At 51.5% G+C, this 19,327-nt stretch overlaps 1 protein-coding gene across 2 annotated transcripts in view; it reads left to right on the plus strand.

Annotated features, from left to right (window-relative positions):
• Positions 1 to 14,402: 14,402 nt before the first annotated feature.
• mamdc2a (MAM domain containing 2a) overlaps positions 14,403 to 19,327 on the plus strand; it is a 125,155-nt gene continuing 120,230 nt past the window's right edge. Inside the window, exons 1-2 of one of the 2 annotated variants that reach the window (XM_038804093.1) lie at positions 14,403 to 14,710; positions 14,966 to 15,082. In XM_038804093.1, the coding sequence (XP_038660021.1) occupies positions 14,680 to 14,710; positions 14,966 to 15,082 (148 nt within the window). In that variant the 5' untranslated portion in view covers positions 14,403 to 14,679. The remainder of the gene's footprint in view (positions 14,711 to 14,965; positions 15,083 to 19,327) is intronic. The other variant, XM_038804094.1, reaches the window with a different exon arrangement.

Below are 19,327 nucleotides of genomic sequence, written 5' to 3' on the forward strand. Positions count from 1 at the left end.
ACGGCCACTTTGCAGATTCAACACGATCATCCGTTTAAATATGTGATCTCATTCAAGGAGGGGGGGGGTATCTTGGAAAAAAAAAACTTCCTTATGAGGTGACAAGATTGTCTTCAGGCAAAGGTCGCCTTTAATCCGCAAACTGTTCCCACTTATGAATGATCTGGCTGCAATTTTAAAGAAGAAATCTATTAATAACTTTCGGGTCTGCATGCGCACCACCTTGATGTATTGAACATATCTTCGAGGATTAAACTCAAATAGGCCCCGAGTACATGTCCTCGCTTTGAAGGAAAAGGCCTGCATTTACGTGGCGCCTCAGGACACCCTGAAGCACCCCGCAGCCAAGGAAGTGCAGTTACTGTTGTTATGCAGGAAAGATGGCGGCCAATTTTGTGCACAGCAAGCTCCCACAAGTAGAAATGTGATAATGACCCGATAATTTCATTTTTAGTGATGTGAATCAGAACCTGGAGCAGGAGTTAGGCCATTCAGCCCTTCTAACCCTCTTTGCCCTTCGATGAGATCATGGCTGATCTATTTCAGCACCATTTTCCTTCACCATACCCTTATCCCTTGAGTTTTTTTTATTACATAGAAATCTATCGATCTCAGTCTTGAACTTACTCAATAACTGATCCCCTGGGGCAGAGAACTGGGGAGCACGGTTTCAAAGTAAGAGATGAGGAGAAATCCCTCGTTAGAGCTTGGGATTCACTTCCCCAGAGAGCAGTGCCGGCTGGGCCACTGAATGTATTCAATCACCCGAGGAAGGAGCTGCGCTCCGAAAGCTAGTGATTCCAAACAAACCTGTTGGACTTTAACCTGGTGTTGGGGCCTCACGGTAGCATGGTGGTTAGCATCAATGCTTCACAGCTCCAGGATCCCAGGTTCGATTCCCGGCTGGGTCACTGTCTGTGTGGAGTCTGCACGTCCTCCCTGTGTGTGCGTGGGTTTCCTCCGGGTGCTCCGGTTTCCTCCCACAGTCCAAAGATGTGCGGGTTAGGTGGATTGGCCATGCTAAATTGCCCGTAGTGTAAGGTTAATGGGGGGATTGTTGGGTTACGGGTATACGGGTTACGTGGGTTTAAAGTAGGTTGATCATTGTTCGGCACAACATCGAGGGCCGAAGGGCCTGTTCTGTGCTGTACTGTTCTATGTTCTATGTTCTATGTTCCTTACTGTGCCCACCCCAGTCCAACACCGACATCTCCACAGAACGTATTCGAGGCTGAGGACAGATTGTCCATTGGCAAGGGAGTCAAGCATTATGGGGCGGCAGACAGGAAAGTACAGTTAAGGTCACAATCAGATCAACCGTGATCTTACTGAATGGCTGGGAAAGCTGAACGGTCTAAATGGCCTATTCCTGCACCTGTTTCTTATGTTATTTGTTTATATTGTGCCTTTGACAACCCAAAACATCCGAAGTGTAGGAAAATGCTACAATCAGTTCAAGGACATAAAAGAACATTAGGAATAGGAGACTGGCTGGGCCATTCAGCCCCTTAAGCCTGTACGAGCATTCAATACGTTCAGACTTGCCCTTTGGATCAATGATGCAAACAGCAAAATGTCACAAACATCAGGGACTCGATTGGTTAGTTTTCAGTAATGTTGTCTGGAGGATAATCATTGGAAAGGACACCAGTGAGAACGATCTGATGCACTATCAATTACTACAAAGACGAGAGTGGTGAATAATCGAGGCTTTATTGAGCTGAGATGTGTGGCCTCCTGTAACTGCTGCCAGAATGGAAGCAGCTCCGGCGAGCACGCACATTTATACTCCGTCTACTGGGCGGAGCCAACAGGCAGGGATTTACCCATGTACCTCTAGTACAGGAGTCTTACCGTAATGCATCTAATATACATCTAATACAGTTAGTAGTGACTACCACACTATCCCCGGTCTTCTTCAAACTAGCAGCCACGGAATTTTTGTGTCCAACTGGAGTGGGTGATGGGAGTCAGGCATTGACAACAGATCTGAAAGATAAGACGTCTGACAGTGCACCACGGCACTGGAGTGCTGGGAATTGTAAATGCATCACCGGAGGAGATATCGAGTTACAAAAGCTCCAAAGGAGCGGTTTCTCTGTTTTGTACGGTCTGGAAAAGAGAGGAAAAGTGTACATAAACCCCCCCCCCCCCCCCACATACCCCAACACACCACCCCCCCAAGACACACCTCCCCCACACCACCCCACCCCCAAACAGCCCCCCACACTCACATCTCCCCAACAAACCCCAAACACACCCCACACACACCAACACACACTCACCAACACACACTCACCACCACACACACCTCCCCCACACCACCCCACCCCCAAACAGCCCCCCACACTCACATCTCCCCAACAAACCCCAAAAACACCCAACACACACCAACACACACTCACCACCACACCACCCCCACACACACCTCCCCCACACCACCCCACCCCCAAACAGCCCCCCACACTCACATCTCCCCAACAAACCCCAAAAACACACAACACACACCAACACACACTCACCAACACACACTCACCAACACACCACCCCCACACAGACCTCCCCCACACCACCCCACCCCCAAACAGCCCCCCACACTCACATCTCCCCAACAAACCCCAAAAACACACAACACACACCAACACACACTCACCAACACACACTCACCACCACACACACCTCCCCCACACCACCCCACCCCCAAACAACCTCCCCACACTCACATCTCCCCAACAAACCCCAAAAACACACAACACACACCAACACACACTCACCAACATACACTCACCACCACACACGGTACACTTCCACACAAATCTCCCCACACCACACCCAGAAACACCCTACCCCACAGCCCCCCCCCCCACACACACACACACCTACCCCCACACAAACCCACACCCTCATATCAGCCCCTCATAAGCCACCCTCCCCACACCCCCACACCACCATCCCACACCCGTACCGCCCCCAAATACACCCCCCGTATACACACCCCCCACCCTCACACACACCCCCACTCCCACACACACACACCCCACAAACCCACCCGATACACCTACCTCCACACACACACCCCCACACACAAACACCCATTCACACAGCCCCCCAAATACACCCCCCACACAACCACACCCACACCAACATCCTACACTTGTACCGCCCCTCAAATACGCCCCACACCCCTACACACAATCACATACATACACGTACACACAACCCCCCACACTCTACCCCCCCCCCCCACACACACCCTTTTTTTAAAAAAAGTATTTTTATTAAGGTTTTGCAGAATTTTTCATAATAAAACAGTAGTAACAACAATAACAAAACAAACTAGAGTGACCATTAACATAGTGTAAAGAGAGAATATACAATAACAATGAAATAGACATTACCCCACGCGACCCAGTCTTCCCCCACACACACCCCTAAACACACACATACACATCACACCCAACACCACCCCTCAACCCCCCCCCCCCCCACACACACGCCACACCCCCAGACACACACACTCACGTGCATCCCCCATACACACAGTCTCCCCCAACATAACTCCCCCACCCCCCCCCCACACACACACACATTCCCCAACCCCTCACACACCACCCATCTCAAACACATCATACGACCAACCCCCTCACACACCACAATACCCCCCCCCCCCCCCCCCCCCCCACACACACACATTGGCATCATCCTGCCTCAGACCCTAGCCCACTGCAGAAACTGTTCTCAGTCTGCACTTGGATTGTCAGCTTTGACGTATGCTTGAGGTTCTGGAGTGGAACCCGAACCCACAACCATCTGCCTGAGAGATGGGAAAGCACTCACTGTGCTCTGAGTCACGGCTGACACTACACATCCAAACAGTTAACCCACCCCCTGCTCACACTCCTCTAACCAGAACCTACTTCCCCAATGCCCCTGGGACCAGGATTGACAGCGAGCACAGTCATGGATTCCCAGCAATGCTTCCCTCCAGGGGGACGTGTGGACGTTTGATCCTGTCGTGTTCCCTTTCTTTCTCCTTCCTCCCATCCCAGAGCAACAGGATTTTAGATTTGCATAAAAAATGCAACAGTTCACGTGTGCCGCGCTGAGATTTAACCATGTTGAACGAGCCTCCACAGCTGAAACATAATCTGAAAAACAAAATATGGTAAATGCTGGCAATCAGAAATAAAAGCAGAAAAAGCCCGGAAAACACTCAACAAATCTGTGGAGGGAGAAACAAAGTTAACGTTTCAGGTCAATGAGCTTTGATCAGATGTGTCAGAGCATGTTGTGTGTAAATTGGTTGCTGTGCTTCCTCTGTTACAACAATGGTTACACTTAAAAATTACTTATTGGGGCAGCACGGTGGCCTAGTGGTTAGCACAGCTGCCTCACGGCGCTGAGGACCCGGGTTCGAATCCCGGCTCTGGGTCACTGTCCGTGTGGAGTTTGCACATTCTCCCCGTGTCTGCGTGGGTTTCGCCCCCACAACCCAAAAATGTGCAGAGTAGGTGGATTGGCCACGCTAAATTGCCCCTTAATTGGAAAAAATAATTGGGTAATCTAAATTTATTTTAAAAATAATAAATAAATAAAATAAATAAGTTCTTATTGCTCTAATGTGCTTTGGGATGTCCAGGGGTCATGACAAGTCCTATAGGAACGTTGGGGATGGGCGTGTGGGGGAGGAGGGGGGGGGTGGGGGTGTGTGTGTATGGGGGGGTATTTGGGGTTGGTGTCGGGCGAGGTGTGTGTGGGTGGGTGTGTGGGGGGTGTGGGGGGATGCGTGTGGGTGGGTGTGGGGTGTGTGTGTGTGTAGGGGATGTGTGTGTGGGTGTGTGAGAGTTTGTGTGTGGGTGGGTGTGGGGTGTGTGTGTGTGTGTGTGTAGGGGTCTGTGTGTGTGGGTGTGTGTGAGAGTTTCTGTGTGTGTGGGTGGGGGGCGATGTGTGTGGGTGGGTGTGGGGTGTGTGTGTGAGTGAAGGGTGTTGTGTGTGTGGGTGTGTGTGAGAGTTTGTGTGTATGTGGGTGGGGGGCGATGTGTGTGGGTGGGTGTGGGATGTGTGTGTAGGGGTGTGTGTGTGTGGGTGTGTTTGAGAGTTTGTGTGTGTGTGGGTGGGTGTGGGGTGTGTGTGTGTGTAGGGGTGTGTGTGTGTGGGTGAGTGTGAGAGTTTGTGTGTGTGGGTGGGGGGTGATGTGTGTGGGTGGGTGTGGGATGTGTGTGTGTGTAGGGGTGTGTGTGTGTGTGGGTGTGTGTGAGAGTTTGTGTGTGTGTGGGTGGGGGGCGATGTGTGTGGGTGGGTGTGGGGTGTGTGTGTGTGTGTGGGGGGGATGTGTGTGTGGGTGTGTGGGGGGGGATGTGTGTGTGGGTGTGTGTGAGAGTTTGTGTGTGTGTGGGTGGGGGCGATGTGTGTGGGTGGGTGTGGGTTGTGTGTGTGTGTGTGTGGGGGGGGATGTGTGTGTGGGTGTGTGTGAGAGTTTGTGTGTGTGTGGGTGGGGGCGATGTGTGTGGGTGGGTGTGGGGTGTGTGTGTGTGTGTGTGTGGGGTGTGTGTGTGTGTGTGTGGGGGGGAATGTGTGTGTGTGTGTGTGTGAGAGTTTGTGTGTGTGTGTGGGGGGTGTGGTGAATCACAGTAGCGTATTTCACACTGTATTACACATGTTGTACTCTGTCTCTGTCAGCTCGGCACATGAGCAGTTACGCTGCTCTGCCACGAGGGGGAGATGCACTGGGAGTGTACGGGAGTTTGTACTGGGCTCCACCCTTGGCTCCAGCCATGGCTCCTCCCCCTAACCGGAAGTATAAAGGTTGCTGTTGTGAGCCTGCCTGCCATTTCATCTGGAGTTCATCTTGTCACAGGCAGGCTCTGTAGTAAGACTATTAAAACCACTGTTCACCTCTAACCACGTGTCGCGTGAATTGATGGTCTCATCGACTTAAGCCTCTTAAGAAACAGTAAGGAATGAGCATGGAATCAGCCCTCAAGCCTAATCGACTGGAACTCGACCCACAGGATGCAGAGGCGAAAGAAATCTATTCGCATTGGCTCCGATGTTTTAAGGCCTACCTGGCTGAAGCAAGCACCCCAGAAACGACGGAGGAGCAGAAACTCAATCTACTGCACGCAAGGGTAAGCCATCGTATATCTACCCAGCTAAACTGTACCGGCTCATACACAGAGGCCCTGGCCCTACTCGATAGAATGTACGTGAGGCCTATCAATGAGGTCTACGCGCGCCACGTTTTTACTACTCGCCGCCAGCGCCCTACAGAATCGCTAGAAGAATTCCTCAGAGACTTAAAAGCCTTACCCCGGGACTGTAATTATCAGGCTGTAACTGCTGCAGAACATAGAGAACTTGCTGTCCGCGATGTCTTTGTTGCAGGCCTTAGATCGAATTACGTGCGCCAGCGACTGCTGGAGAAGGGGGCCCTAAATTTAGAAGATACTGTTGAACTCGCTACAACTATGGAGGTCTCATTTTGAAGCCTCACCTCGTTTCCTGTCGACTGCGCGGCCCCGTCATGGGCCCCCGACCAGCGACTCCCCCAGGCCTGCACCACGCGGCCACCCAGCCACCATGCTGTCCCAGCTTGCCATTTTTGTGGCCAGACCCAGCACCCGCGGCAGCACTGCCTGGCCCGCAACGCGACCTGCAGCAGCTGCGGGCGAAAAGGCCACTACGCCAGAGTGTGCCTGGCAAGGAAGGCCCCGGCCCCTAAACCTCCAGCGGCACAAAGTAATTGCCCTCCGCACTCGCAAGTCCGCAGCGGTCTAGACCCCGACTCTGCCCCCACCCACCACGTGCGATCCATGGGGGCCGCCATCTTGGCGGACCCCCACCATGCCGTCCACCACGGGCGACTCATGGGGGCCGCCATCTTGGAAGCCACCTTCCTCGCCGCCCGCCACGTGCGATCCATGGGGGCGGCCATCTTGGGCCCCATCCTCTCCACACTCAGAATGGACTGAATGGTGGACTGGTACGGGCTGCAGGCCACATTTCCGTACTTGGATAACGTTACCATCTGCGGCTATGACCAGCAGGACCACGATGCCAACCTCAACCGCTTTCTCCAGACGGGCCAGAAGCTTAACCTCACATACAACAAGGAGAAATGCGTTTTCCGCACACCCAGACTAGCCATCCTCGGCTATGTCGTGGAAAACGGAGTCCTGGGTCCCGACCCGGACCTCTTAGAACTCCCCCTCCCTCATTGTCCCAAGGCCCTCAAACGGTGCCTGGGATTCTTTTCCTACTACGCCCAGTGGGTCCCTCAATATGCGGTCAAAGCCCGCCCACTCTTTAAGGCCACACTTTTTCCCCTGTCAGCTGAGGCGCGCCAGGCCTTCAACTGCATCAAGGAGGACATCGCCAAAGCAGCCATGCGGGTGGTGGATGAATCCACTCCATTCCAGGTTGAGAGCGATGCCTCAGAGGTAGCTCTAGCAGCCACACTAAATCAGGCAGGGAGGCCAGTCGCATTTTTCTCCCGTACCCTCTCCGCTTCGGAACTTCGACACTCCTCAGTCGAAAAGGAAGCACAAGCCATTGTGGAGGCTATTCGTCACTGGAGGCACTACCTCGCAGGTAGGAGGTTCACCCTCATCACCGACCAAAGATTGGTTGCCTTCATGTTTGACAACTCGCAAAGGAGCAAAATTAAAAATGACACAATTCTGAGGTGGAGGGTCGAACTCTCCACCTACAAATACGATATTATGTATCGACCGGGGAAGCTCAACGAGCCCCCAGATGCCCTGTCCCGCGTGACATGTGCCAGCGCACAGAGCGACCGCTTAAGAGCCATCCACAGTGACCTCTGCCACCCGGGGGTCACCCGGCCCGCCGACTACATTAAAGCCCGAAATCTGCTTTTCTCCACCGAGGAGGTTAAAGCCATCACCAGGGATTGCCCAATCTGCGCGGAGTGCACACCGCACTTCTATAGACCAGACAGGGCCCACCTGGTCAAGGCTTCTAGGCCCTTTGAACGCCTCGCTATCGATTTCAAAGGGCCACTCCCCTCGACTAACAGGAATGTGTACTTCCTGAACGTCATAGACGAGTTCTCCCGTTTTCCCTTTGCTATCCCGTGTCCCGATATGACCTCCCACACAGTCATTAGGGCCCTGCATAGTATCTTCACCCTGTTCGGTTTCCCCAGCTATGTACACAGCGACTGGGGTTCGTCCTTTTTGAGCGACGAGCTGCGCCAGTACCTGCTCGACAAGGGCATCGCCTCGAGCAGGACTACCAGCTATAACCCCAGGGGGAATGGGCAGGTGGAGAGGGAGAATGCGACGGTCTGGAAGACCGTCCTACTGACCCTCTGGTCCAGGAATCTCCCGATCTCCCATTGGTAAGAAGTCCTCCCCGACGCACTCAACACTATTAAGTCTTATGTACCGCCACCAACCAGACCCCTCATGAGCGGCTCTTTATTTTTTCCAGGGGCATTATCACGGGGGTTTCGCTCCTGGCATGGTTGAAGACACCGGGCCCAGTACTCCTCCGGAAGCACGTCAGGGCGCACAAAACTGACCCACTCGTAGAGAAAGTGCTCCTACTGCATTCAAACCCTCAGTACGCCTTCGTAGAGTTCCCTGCAGGCCGTCAGGACACGGTATCCCTCCGGGACCTAGCGCCTGCAGGATCAAACCCCACCACTACCACCGCCGAGGTACCCCTCACACTACATCCCACCCAACTCGCTCCCCACGCCCCCGCAGCTACCAGTTCGCTACATTTTTGTTGCGCGCCCGCGCCAGCTGGCTCCCGGCACCCCCAGTCGAACCAGACGGGTACGAAGCTCAGGCGGATTGCCTCTGGAGTCCGCCATCATACCCCAACCGACGGTGCTCATCCAGCCACCAGAAAGGGCTGCAACCCCGGTGCTCCGCCGATCACAGCTGACAACTCGGCCACCGGACAGACTCAACCTGTAAGCCACCACCCCCGCCGGACTTGATTTTTTTACAGGGGGTGAATGTGGTGAATCACAGTAGCGTAATTCACACTGTATTACACATGTTGTACTATGTCGCTGTCAGCTCGGCACACGAGCAGTTGCGCTGCTCTGCCACTAGGGGGAGATGTACTGGGAGTGTACGGGAGTTTGTACTGGGCTCCACCCTTGGCTCCACCCACGGCTCCTCACCCAACCGGAAGTATAAAGGTTGATGCTGAGAGTCTGCCTGCCAGTTCATCTGGAGTTCATCTTGTCACAGGCAGGCTCTGTTGTAAGACGATTAAAACCACTGTTCACCTCTAACCACGTGTCGCGTGAATTGATGGTCTCATCGAGGGGGGGGGGGTGTGTGTGGGTGTGTGGGTGTGTGTGAGCGTTTGTGTGTGGGGTGTGTGTGTCGGGCGAGGTGTGTGTGGGTGGGCGTGGGGTGTGTGTGTGTCGGGGGATGAGTGTGTGGGTGTGTGAGAGTGTGTGTGTGGGGGGGGCGATGTGTGTGGGTGGGTGAGGGGTGTGTGTGTGTGGAGGGGATGTGTGTGTGGGCGTGTGTGAGAGTTTGTGTGTGTGCAGGGGGGGTGGGGTGTGTGTGTGTAGGGGTGTGGGTGGGTGTGTGTGAGAGTTTGTGTGTGTGCGGGGCGATGTGTGTGGGTGGGTGTGGGATGTGTGCGTGGGTATGGGGTGTGTATGTGTGGAGGGGGATGTGTGTATGGGTGTGGGAAAGTTTGTGTGTGTGTGTGGGGGGGCCGATGTGTATGGGTGGGTGTGGGGTGTGTGTGTGTGTGTAGGGGGATGTGTATGTGGGTGTGTGTGAGAGTTTGTGTGTGTGTGTGTGAGAGGGGGAGTGTGTGTGTGGGTGTGTGTGAGAGTTTGTGTGTGTGTACGTGGGGCGGTGTGGGGTGTGTGTGTCGGGTTGTGTGTGTGGGGGGGGTGTGGGTTGTGTGTGTGTCTAGGGGGTGTGTGTGTGGGTGTGTGTGAGAGTTTATGTGTGTGTGTGTAGGGGGATGTGTGCGTGGGTGTGTGTGAGAGTTTGTGTGTGTGTGTGTGTGGGGTGTGTGTGTCAGGTTGTGTGTGTGGGGGGTGTGAGGTGTGTGTTTGTAGGGGGATGTGTGTGTGGGTGTGTGTGAGAGTTTGTGTGTGTGTGTGTGTGGGTGTGTGTGTGGGGGGTGTGTGTGGGTGTGTGTGTGTGTGGGGAGATGGCTGTGTGGGGGTTGTATGAGAGTTTGTGTGTGAGTGTGTGTGTGGGGGTTTTGTGAGTGTGTGATGTGGGGGGGATGGATGTGACAGTGGGGGAGGGGGGAGGGGGCGCTCGTGCTGTCTCCTTTTTCTTTCTCAATTTCTTTTGTTCTTTCTTTCTCTGTTCACAATTATTTGCAGTAATGGATTGAGCCCTGCATGGTCCATTTTCCCGGCTATTTCCTTTCCTTTTGTTTCCCCTGGCAATGACCAAATATTCCCACAGTTCACTTTGGTTCAGTTTAGGTCATAACAGCTGCTTGCTTCAGTCTAATATTTTCAATTAAAAGAGTTGGACACAATCTAGCACCAGAAGCTCATTTCTTCATCTGACTTATCATAACCCTGTCAGTCTGGCTTCCATTCAATACAAAAATTCTTACAGTCGAGGAAGGGACTATTTGGCCCATTGTGCACCTTCTGGCCCTTTGAATGGTCAATCCAATTGATCCCCACTGCCTGAACTTTCCCCATGGACTCTGCAACGTTCTCCTTTTCAATTATGTATCCAATTACCTTTTGAAAGTTTCTATCTGCTTCCATCAACCTTTCACACAGCACAAAAACGGGAGCAAAGTGGATTGAATTTTGGTGTGTGTGTGTTTAATGGACCAGACACCATATTTTCCAGGACCTCTTGATTCTCTGGTCGTCTGGAGCCGGAATCACGTGAGTGAGAATTGGTGTTGGTCCTGATGAGCATGGCTCTGACATGGTGGGCCTCAGATCTTTGATCCACAGGCCATTCATTAATTTATCTTCGATATTGATTTTACTAGGCTGTGATTGACAGCTTCCACACCCACCCAGCTGTTAGCCTTGCTCCATTCATCTCCCTTCATGGTTGCCTTTGAAGTAGTCAGCAGTGAAACTAACAGAAAGCACTTAACTCTGTTTGGATGTGGTCCAGGAGCTGTCAATCAAAGTTTGATGTTGATAAACATTAAGTTAGTTTCATAGCTGACCACTGCAAAGCCACTCAACCTTGAAGGGAGATGAATGGAATAATGCAGACAGCTGCGTGTAAAAGCTGATAAACACAGCTCAGTAAAATCAATATCAAAGAGAAATTAATGATGTCTTGCAGATCAAAAGGTCTGACGGGGTTTAAACCCAGCTGACTGGTTTACGCTTTCCAGGGATTTCCAGGTGCTGCTTCCTCTGCCTATGCCGGCAGGTGTATTGCCCAGCTGAGTGTTAAAGTAGTGATTTTTTTTCACTCTGTCTCGACTGATTTCTAACTTCCAAACCGGAGTCTCTCTTCTAGGGGTCTCGGGGGGGGGGGTGGGGGGGGGGGGGGGGGGGGGGGGGGGGTCTTTTTATTTAGAGAGTCTCTCTGGGGTGGGGTCACTTTTTTTAGGAGGCCTGTGGAGGTCTTTTTAATTAGGGGGTCTATGGGGGGGATCTCTTTATTTAGGGGATCTCTAGTTGGGAGGGGTGATGAGGGGTTAGGTCATTCCCGTATTGGGGAGTGACCCATAAATCATAAGGAGGGTCTGAATTGTCTGGCGGGGGGGGGGGGGGGGGGGGGGGGGGGTGGGGGCAACCATGGGACCTCACTGCCTGCTCAAAAAGGTGCTTCGATAGCGGGATTCCCAAGGGAATACCTTGCAGTCCCCGGCATGCAAAAATTTGCATGGCCAAGGATTGGGAATCACTTCCTGATTTATGTTCCCAGCCTGAGTGCCCATCAGGTGCAATTCATCTCCGGCGGGAGAACACAGTCTCCCAAACGGAGAATCCTGCCCAATGGCTCACTTTGGGTTCTTTATTCAATTAAATTAAGTCAGTGTCCCCTAGTTACCAACCCTCCAGTCATTGGAAACAAATTTTATCAAAGCTATTTGAACACCTACATTGAATCTCCTCTGCTGCTTTTCTGGTTTAAGGAGAATCATCCTCATCTTGCTCGTTTTTCCACATAACGGATGTCTTTCATCCCTGGCACCATTCCAGTGAATCGCCTTTGCAACAACTCCAAGGATACAGTTCCCAAGCATGGTGTCCAGAATAAGCCACCATAATCCAGAATGGGCTCTACTTAATGCTTTATGCAGTTTAGCATTCTACTCAATGCCTCTATTTATAAATCCCATATGCTTTTTAACAGCCGTTTCAACTGTCATCACCTAAGATTTGTATAAATGTACCCCCTGGCGTTCGTTCCCGTCCGCTCTTTAAAATTGTTCCATTTTGTTTATACTGCCTCTCCTTATTGTTCCAACAAAAACAAATCGCTTCACACTTCTCGGAGTTAAATTTCATCCTGCTACGTGCCTGCCTATTTCACCAGCGTGCCTCGGTCCTCCTGAATTTAGACCCGATCCTCATCACTGCCTATGGCAGGTTTTTACCAACAGGAAACTTCATGCCTTGTCTACCAAGTCCAGGGCATTGATATATATCAAAAATAACAGTGATCCTAACACTTATCTCAAGTCTAAAGAACAAGGTTCGCCACTCCCTCAGTTTCCTGCCTCTTGGCTAATTTTGTATCACTGTCCCTTTGGCCCTCGGGGTTTCAGTTTGGCCAACATTATGTGGCACGATACCAAATGCCTTTTGAAAGTCAAAGTACACAACATCAACTGCCCGATCCTCATCAACTCTCTGGATTGCTTGATCAGGACTCCATCAAGGTGATCAAACATGATTTGCATTTAACAAATCCACACCAGCTTTCATTTATTAACTCAACTTCTTCCAAGTGATGATTAGCTCCGTCTAGATTGAATAAGCCCAACTTTCACCCCTTCTTATACCCGCCTGCCTGCACAGGGCTAAAATTGGGCCCATTATATCCCGAGAGGGTTTCCCACCTCTGGTATTATTCTGACTGAGATTGTTGGGACTCCCTCCTTTTTTAATCAGCAGTGTGACATTTATGGTCCTCCACTCTCACATCTAAACAGGGCAGCACGGTAGGATAGTGGTTAGCACAATGGCTTCACAGCGCCAGGATCCCAGGTTCGATTCCCGGCTTGGGTCACTGTCTGTGCGGAGTCTGCACGTTCTCCCCGTGTCTGCGTGGTTTTCCTCCGGGTGCTCCGGTTTCCTCCTGCTAGTGCCGAAAGACGTCCTTGTTACGTAAATTGGACATTCTGAATTCTCCCTCTATGGACCCGAACAGGCGCCGGAGTGTGGCGACGAGGAGCTTTTCACAGTAACTTCACTGCAGTGTTAATGTAAGCCTGCTTGTGACAACAACATCGAGGGCCGAAGGGCCTGTTCTGTGCTGTACTGTTCTATATAATACAGATTATTATAAACAGGATTGAAGATTGTGACTGGAGCCTCCATAATTTCCACCTGTATTTCCCTGAGCAACCGAGGATAGGTCTCATTCAGATAGGATGACGTTTCTACTTTAATACCGCCAACCGTCCGTCTATTATCTATTTTTATCCTATCCAATTTCTCTACTATCTCCCCCTTCGCTGCGGCATTGGCAACGTTCTTTAGTGAAGTCAAATGCAATAATATTCCTTCAATACCTTGCGGTGCCTTCTCTCATAACAATCTCTTGCAAGAATCAAACAGCTTGAAGGCATGTATCTTTTATTTTGCCACAGCATGGTTGTTGAGGACTGACCATAAGCTCAACTGCTGACACTGTGACCCATCTTACTGTAAACTGCATCACGGGCTCCCACAATTAATTTGGCAAGACAACAACAGAAATGAGAAAGTGGGCTGGAGAGAGGATCTGACCTCCACTAACAAGCAACAAATTGGCAGCCCTGCTCAAATGCTGATCATCGCTTTCTGAGTGTTTAATAAATGTAGCTTTGTCATTTTGTTCCAGTAGAGATTATGGAGTAAGAATAAACCCCGGGCGCAGGAACAGTCCATACATACTTTGACTCTCTCTCTCCTCCCCCCATCTCTCTCCCCACCCCCATCTCACCCCTCTCACTCACTTCTGACAATAACCAAATATTGTGGTCCCTATAGGGAATGCACACAGAACCTTCCTATCAAACAACCATACTGACCAGCTGTGCAAAATATGTCCATGACAATAGACTTCCCAAAAAGTGGGGGTGGGGCTTGTGATTGATGGGGGTGGGGACCATGGAAAAGGCAAGTGCTGTCACTCTGTGAATTTGCAGCAACAGCAGGAGATATCTGAGTGGTATCATTCACTCTGCCCACACTGTTACAGAGAGGGGGGGGGGGGGGGGGGGGGGGGGGGAGAAAAAAAAACGTTAGCTTCTCTCTGGTAGGTGTATCCCTCCCAATCTGGAACTCATTTACTGGGTTTTTTTTTTTGCAACTCTCCGCCCCGTGAGATATCTATGCTGCTAAATCAGCCTGCAACAAGGCAGCTCTTTTCTCTCTCTCCCTGTGTGTATTTCTGTCTGTCTCAACCTTACTATTTGCAGAACCTTAAGCTGCTGGACCGCTGAGCGAGTGACACACAAAGAGTTTAAAAGAGAGTTTGAATAATAACTTCACTTTGGACCTAACTGCAGGCCATGTCGCCTCTTACACTCTTAATTCTACACGGTAAATCTCCACTAAAATATTTCTGCATTTATATCTAGCTGGCAAAAAGATTCCATTCTGCACCTGCTTTTTTTGGGGGGGGGGGGGGGGGGGGAGGTGGTTTCAAAAGTAAGTTTGTCACAGTCTGATCTGGACGGTAAGAGGATGTTTAAAAAGTTAGCAAACTTTTTTGGATTTGTTGCATTTTAACTTTGTTTCTGTTCTTTGTGTTTTTTTTAATATATATTTATATATGTTTGTGTGTGGTCTGTGAAGCCGTGCAGTTTGCCAGTGGCGAGTTCCTGGGGAGTAACGGTTCGTGTGATTTTGAGGATGACACTTGTGGCTACGCATCAGACCCCGACAATGATCCGTGGATTGTGAATTTACAAGGTAGGCAAAGACTGTGCAGCACCCAGGGACACAATTCTCAGCAAATGTTTCCGTGCAACACCGCTAAAGAGCTCCAGGAGGAAAGGGGTTAACACAAAAGTAGCTAGTGGGATGTTGCACAACCCCCCCTTGAAACTCCTCAAACAGCAGCATTGGAAAGTTCATTGAGAAGTTTGACTTTTCTTTTGCAAACAGAAAACTAAATAGAAAAAGCTTTGAATCTGTGCCTTTGACTTTTCACGTCCTGTGGATGTGCCAAAGCGCCCCCCTGGTGGAGTGCCCCTCTGCCAAAGCGCCCCCCTGGTGGAGCGCCCCTCTGCCAAAGCGCCCCCCTGGCGGAGTGCCCTCTGCCAAAGCGCCCCCCTGGTGGAGCGCCCCTCTGCCAAAGCGTCCCCCTGGCGGAGTGCCCTCTGCCAAGCGCCCCCCTGGCGGAGTGCCCCTCTGCCAAAGCGCCCCCCCTGGCAGAGTGCCCTCTGCCAAAGCGCCCCCCTGGCGGAGTGCCCCTCTGCCAAAGCACCCCACTGGCAGAACGTCCCTCTGCCAAAGCGCCCCCCTGGCGGAGCGCCCCTCTGCCAAAGCCCCCCCCCCCCTGGCGGAGTGCCCCTCTGCCAAAGCGCCCCCCTGGCGGAGCGCCCCTCTGCCAAAGCGCCCCCCTGGCGGAGTGCCCCTCTGCCAAAGCCCCCCCCCCCCGGTGGAGTGCCCCTCTGCCAAAGCACCCCCCTGGCGGAGCGCCCCTCTGTCAAAGCACCCCCCTGGCAGAGCGCCCCTCTGTCAAACGCCCCCCTGGCAGTGCGCCCCTCTGCCAAAGCACCCCCCTGGCGGAGCGCCCCTCTGCCAAACGCCCCCTGGCAGTGCGCCCCCCTGGCAGTGCGCCCCCCTGGCAGTGCGCCCCCCTGGCAGTGCGCCCCCCTGGCAGAGACATTGCTGCTTTGGATATGGGTGTGTGTGTGTGTGTGTGTGTGTATATTTGGAATGGGTTGCCTTTGGGATGGCAAGTGAATTTGCTCTCCAGTACTAGTTGTGATTGAGACAGTGGCGGGCGATAGTTTTTTGAACTGGGCTGCATTTTGCATTCTGTGCCTATTGTACTTGTGAGTTTCTGTATTTATAGATAAGGACAGGGACTCGCACTTAGTGTTGAACCAGATATTCTGGTATCTGCATTTTGGAACGCTGATGGGCTCTTTGATAAGGGGGCAATTGCTGTAACCAATTTTATAAAGGGTGGGTGGTGCATCAGTGTGAGATGTGACAATCTAACTTGTCTCGATTCCCAGTTAGTAGTGATGGTGTCGAGGTAGACCATCCAAGATTTATTTTGTGCCAGGTGCTGTATATTCCCGATGGCCCTCTGATGCCTGCCATGCAGACACAGTGAGAACTGGATGCATCTCATCTAGAGGAATATAAATAAATCGCATTAACACTCTCAAAATAAATAAATGTGGAATATTGTGTTGGCCAGAATCGTTGAGTGATGCCGCACAGAAGGAGGCCATTTGGCCCACTGAGCACATGCTGACTCCCTGAAAGATCTATCCCATTAATCCCACTCCCCTATCCCTTCTTCCCAGCCCTGCAGTGTTTTCTCTATTTTAAGTGTTTCTCCAATTCCTCTTTGAAAGGTATTGTTGAATCTGCTTCCACCTCCTTTCACCTGAGGAAGGAGCTGCGCTCCGAAAGCTAGTGATTCCAAACAAAGCTGTTGGATTTTAACCTGGTTGTTGTAAGACTCCTCACTGAGCCCACCCCAGTCCAACGCCGGCAACTCAACACCATGACCCCCCTTTCAGACAGCACCTACCTTCCTGTTCACAACAGCTCTCTGCGTAAAAAACTCTTCCTCTTCCCTTAAATCTGTGCGCCCTCTCGACAGAAAACCTCCTGGGTTTTCCTATTTATTCCATCAAAAGCCCAACTTAACTTTGAAGCTCCTCTATTAAATCTCCACTTAACCTGGTCTGCTCTAAGGAGCTCAGTTATTATCAAACCGTCAGCATCTTAAATAACATGTAAAAAATACCGATAACTTTCAAACTGCCTGATCATAGGGTACTGAGACCTTTGTGAAACATTCCTGGGATATGGAAATAACATTCCTTATAATTCTTTTGTTACTTTTGGCAGCGGGGGCTTTTGTTAACTGTCATAGGTGATGAACAAGCACCACATGTCAGACTCGTGAAGACTTTGCAACATTGACGGATTGAACCATCTGTCCATAACTCGAATGAGTTGGATGACATTCCAATTAGACACCATAAATCAAAGACAGAGCAACCTTTTAGTATAATAAAATCAAGATTGCAGCAGAAGGGTACATATCTAAGGAGAGAAAACCATGTGTTTATATCGCACTTTTCACAAATTCTGGTCATTCTAAAGAGTTTTACAACCAAGGATGTACCTTTTTTGTGGTTGAAATGCAGACGTGCAGAAACCTTCTCATGTACAGCAAGCTGCCGCAAAGGGCTTTCAGGTAAATTAACAGGTTTCTGTTTTGGTGTTTGTTGATGGTTAAATAATAAGCTGGCAACCAATGGGGGGGGGGGCGGGATTCTGTGATCCTGAGGCTAAGTGTTGATGCTGTCAGAAACGCCGTCGCATTTCTCGACGGCGTCAACACGGCCTCAGGATCAGCAATTCTGGCCCCGACAGGGGGCCAGCACGGCACTGGAGTGGACCCTCGCCGCTCCAGCTGCTGATCCCGGCATGAACTGGGCGTCACGGGATCCACGCATGCGCAGTGGCACCGGCGCCAACGCGGGCATGCACAGTGGCTCCCTTCAACGCGCTGGCCCCAACGCAACATGGCGCAGGGCGACTGGGCCGGCGCGGAGGAAAGGAGGCCCCCAGCCAGAGAGGCCGGCCCGCCGATTGGTGGGCCGTGATCACGGTCCAGGCCACATCAGAGCCCTCCCCCCCCCATCCCGGGACCGAGAATCGGCGGGGGAGGGGGGTGGGGTGGTGGGGCTGTGTAGAGCGGCCCCTGGCCGGCGCTGTGCCAACCACGCCAGTGCCAATGGCGTTGATTCTCCGCTCTGCAGAGAATCCCATGCCGGCGTGGGGGCAGCGTGGCGCGGTTCCCGCCGATCGCAGGGATTCTCCGGCCTGGCCCCGGGCTGAGAGAATCCCGCCCGGGAACTCCCAAGCTGCTTTGTGAAGAGTGAACATGAATTAGCGTTTACATCCCTCCCCCGATAGGGCAGCCCGGGCCTCAGCTTTAATGTCTTAACCTAAAGACGGCACCTCTGACAATGCAGTGCTCCCTCAGTTCTGCAGGGAGGATATCAGCCTGGATTATGTTCAAAGCAAATTGCTGCGGATGTTGGAATCGGAAACAAAAAGAGAAAATGCTGGAACGCCTCAGCAGGTCAGCCAGCCTCTGCGGGGAGAGTGCGGGGAGCTAACGTTTCGAGTCTGGATGACTCTTTGTCAAAACCTGTGTGCTCGGTTTTCTGGGGTTCTGAACCCAAAATCATTTTGAGCCAGAGGCAGATGTGTTTCAGCCATAGACTGTTTCGAGGGGGTCAGACTGTTTCGAGGGGGTCAGACTGTTTCCAGGGGGTCAGGCTGTTTCCAGGGGGTCAGGCTGTTTCCAGGGGGTCAGACTGTTTCGAGGGGGTCAGACTGTTTCGAGGGGGTCAGACTGTTTCGAGGGGGTCAGGCTATTTCGAGGGGATCAGACTGTTTCGAGGGGGTCGGACTGTTTCGAGGGGGTCAGACTGTTTCGAGGGGGTCAGACTGTTTCGAGGGGGTCAGACTGTTTCGAGGGGGTCAGACTGTTTCGAGGGGGTCAGGCTGTTTCGAGGGGGTCAGACTGTTTCGAGGGGGTCAGACTGTTTCCAGGGGGTCAGATTGTTTCGAGGGGGTCAGACTGTTTCGAGGGGGTCAATCACTTTACATTGACAACAAATTAAAGACTCTTGTGACGAATGATATTTAAACTAATTGTGCAGCCCCTATAAAATGTGTTGCTTAATAATTATAGCGCCTGCTATGGGTTACAACTGGCATCTTCAGATGTTCCCAGTGTTGAAACAGGAAACAGCTGTGAATCCCGCCACAAAGGTGGGAATATAAAAATTCTATTAATTGAATTAAATCTGGATTAAAATTCTCATGTCTATAAAATTACCAGGTTTTGTGATAAAACTCAATTTTTTTCTTCAATAAACTTTTTATTGAGGTATTTATAGTTTTACAACAACAACAAAATAAATAATGTACATGAATTTATAAACA

Source organism: Scyliorhinus canicula, chromosome 8, assembly GCF_902713615.1.
Source record: "Scyliorhinus canicula chromosome 8, sScyCan1.1, whole genome shotgun sequence".
NCBI lineage: Eukaryota > Metazoa > Chordata > Chondrichthyes > Carcharhiniformes > Scyliorhinidae > Scyliorhinus > Scyliorhinus canicula.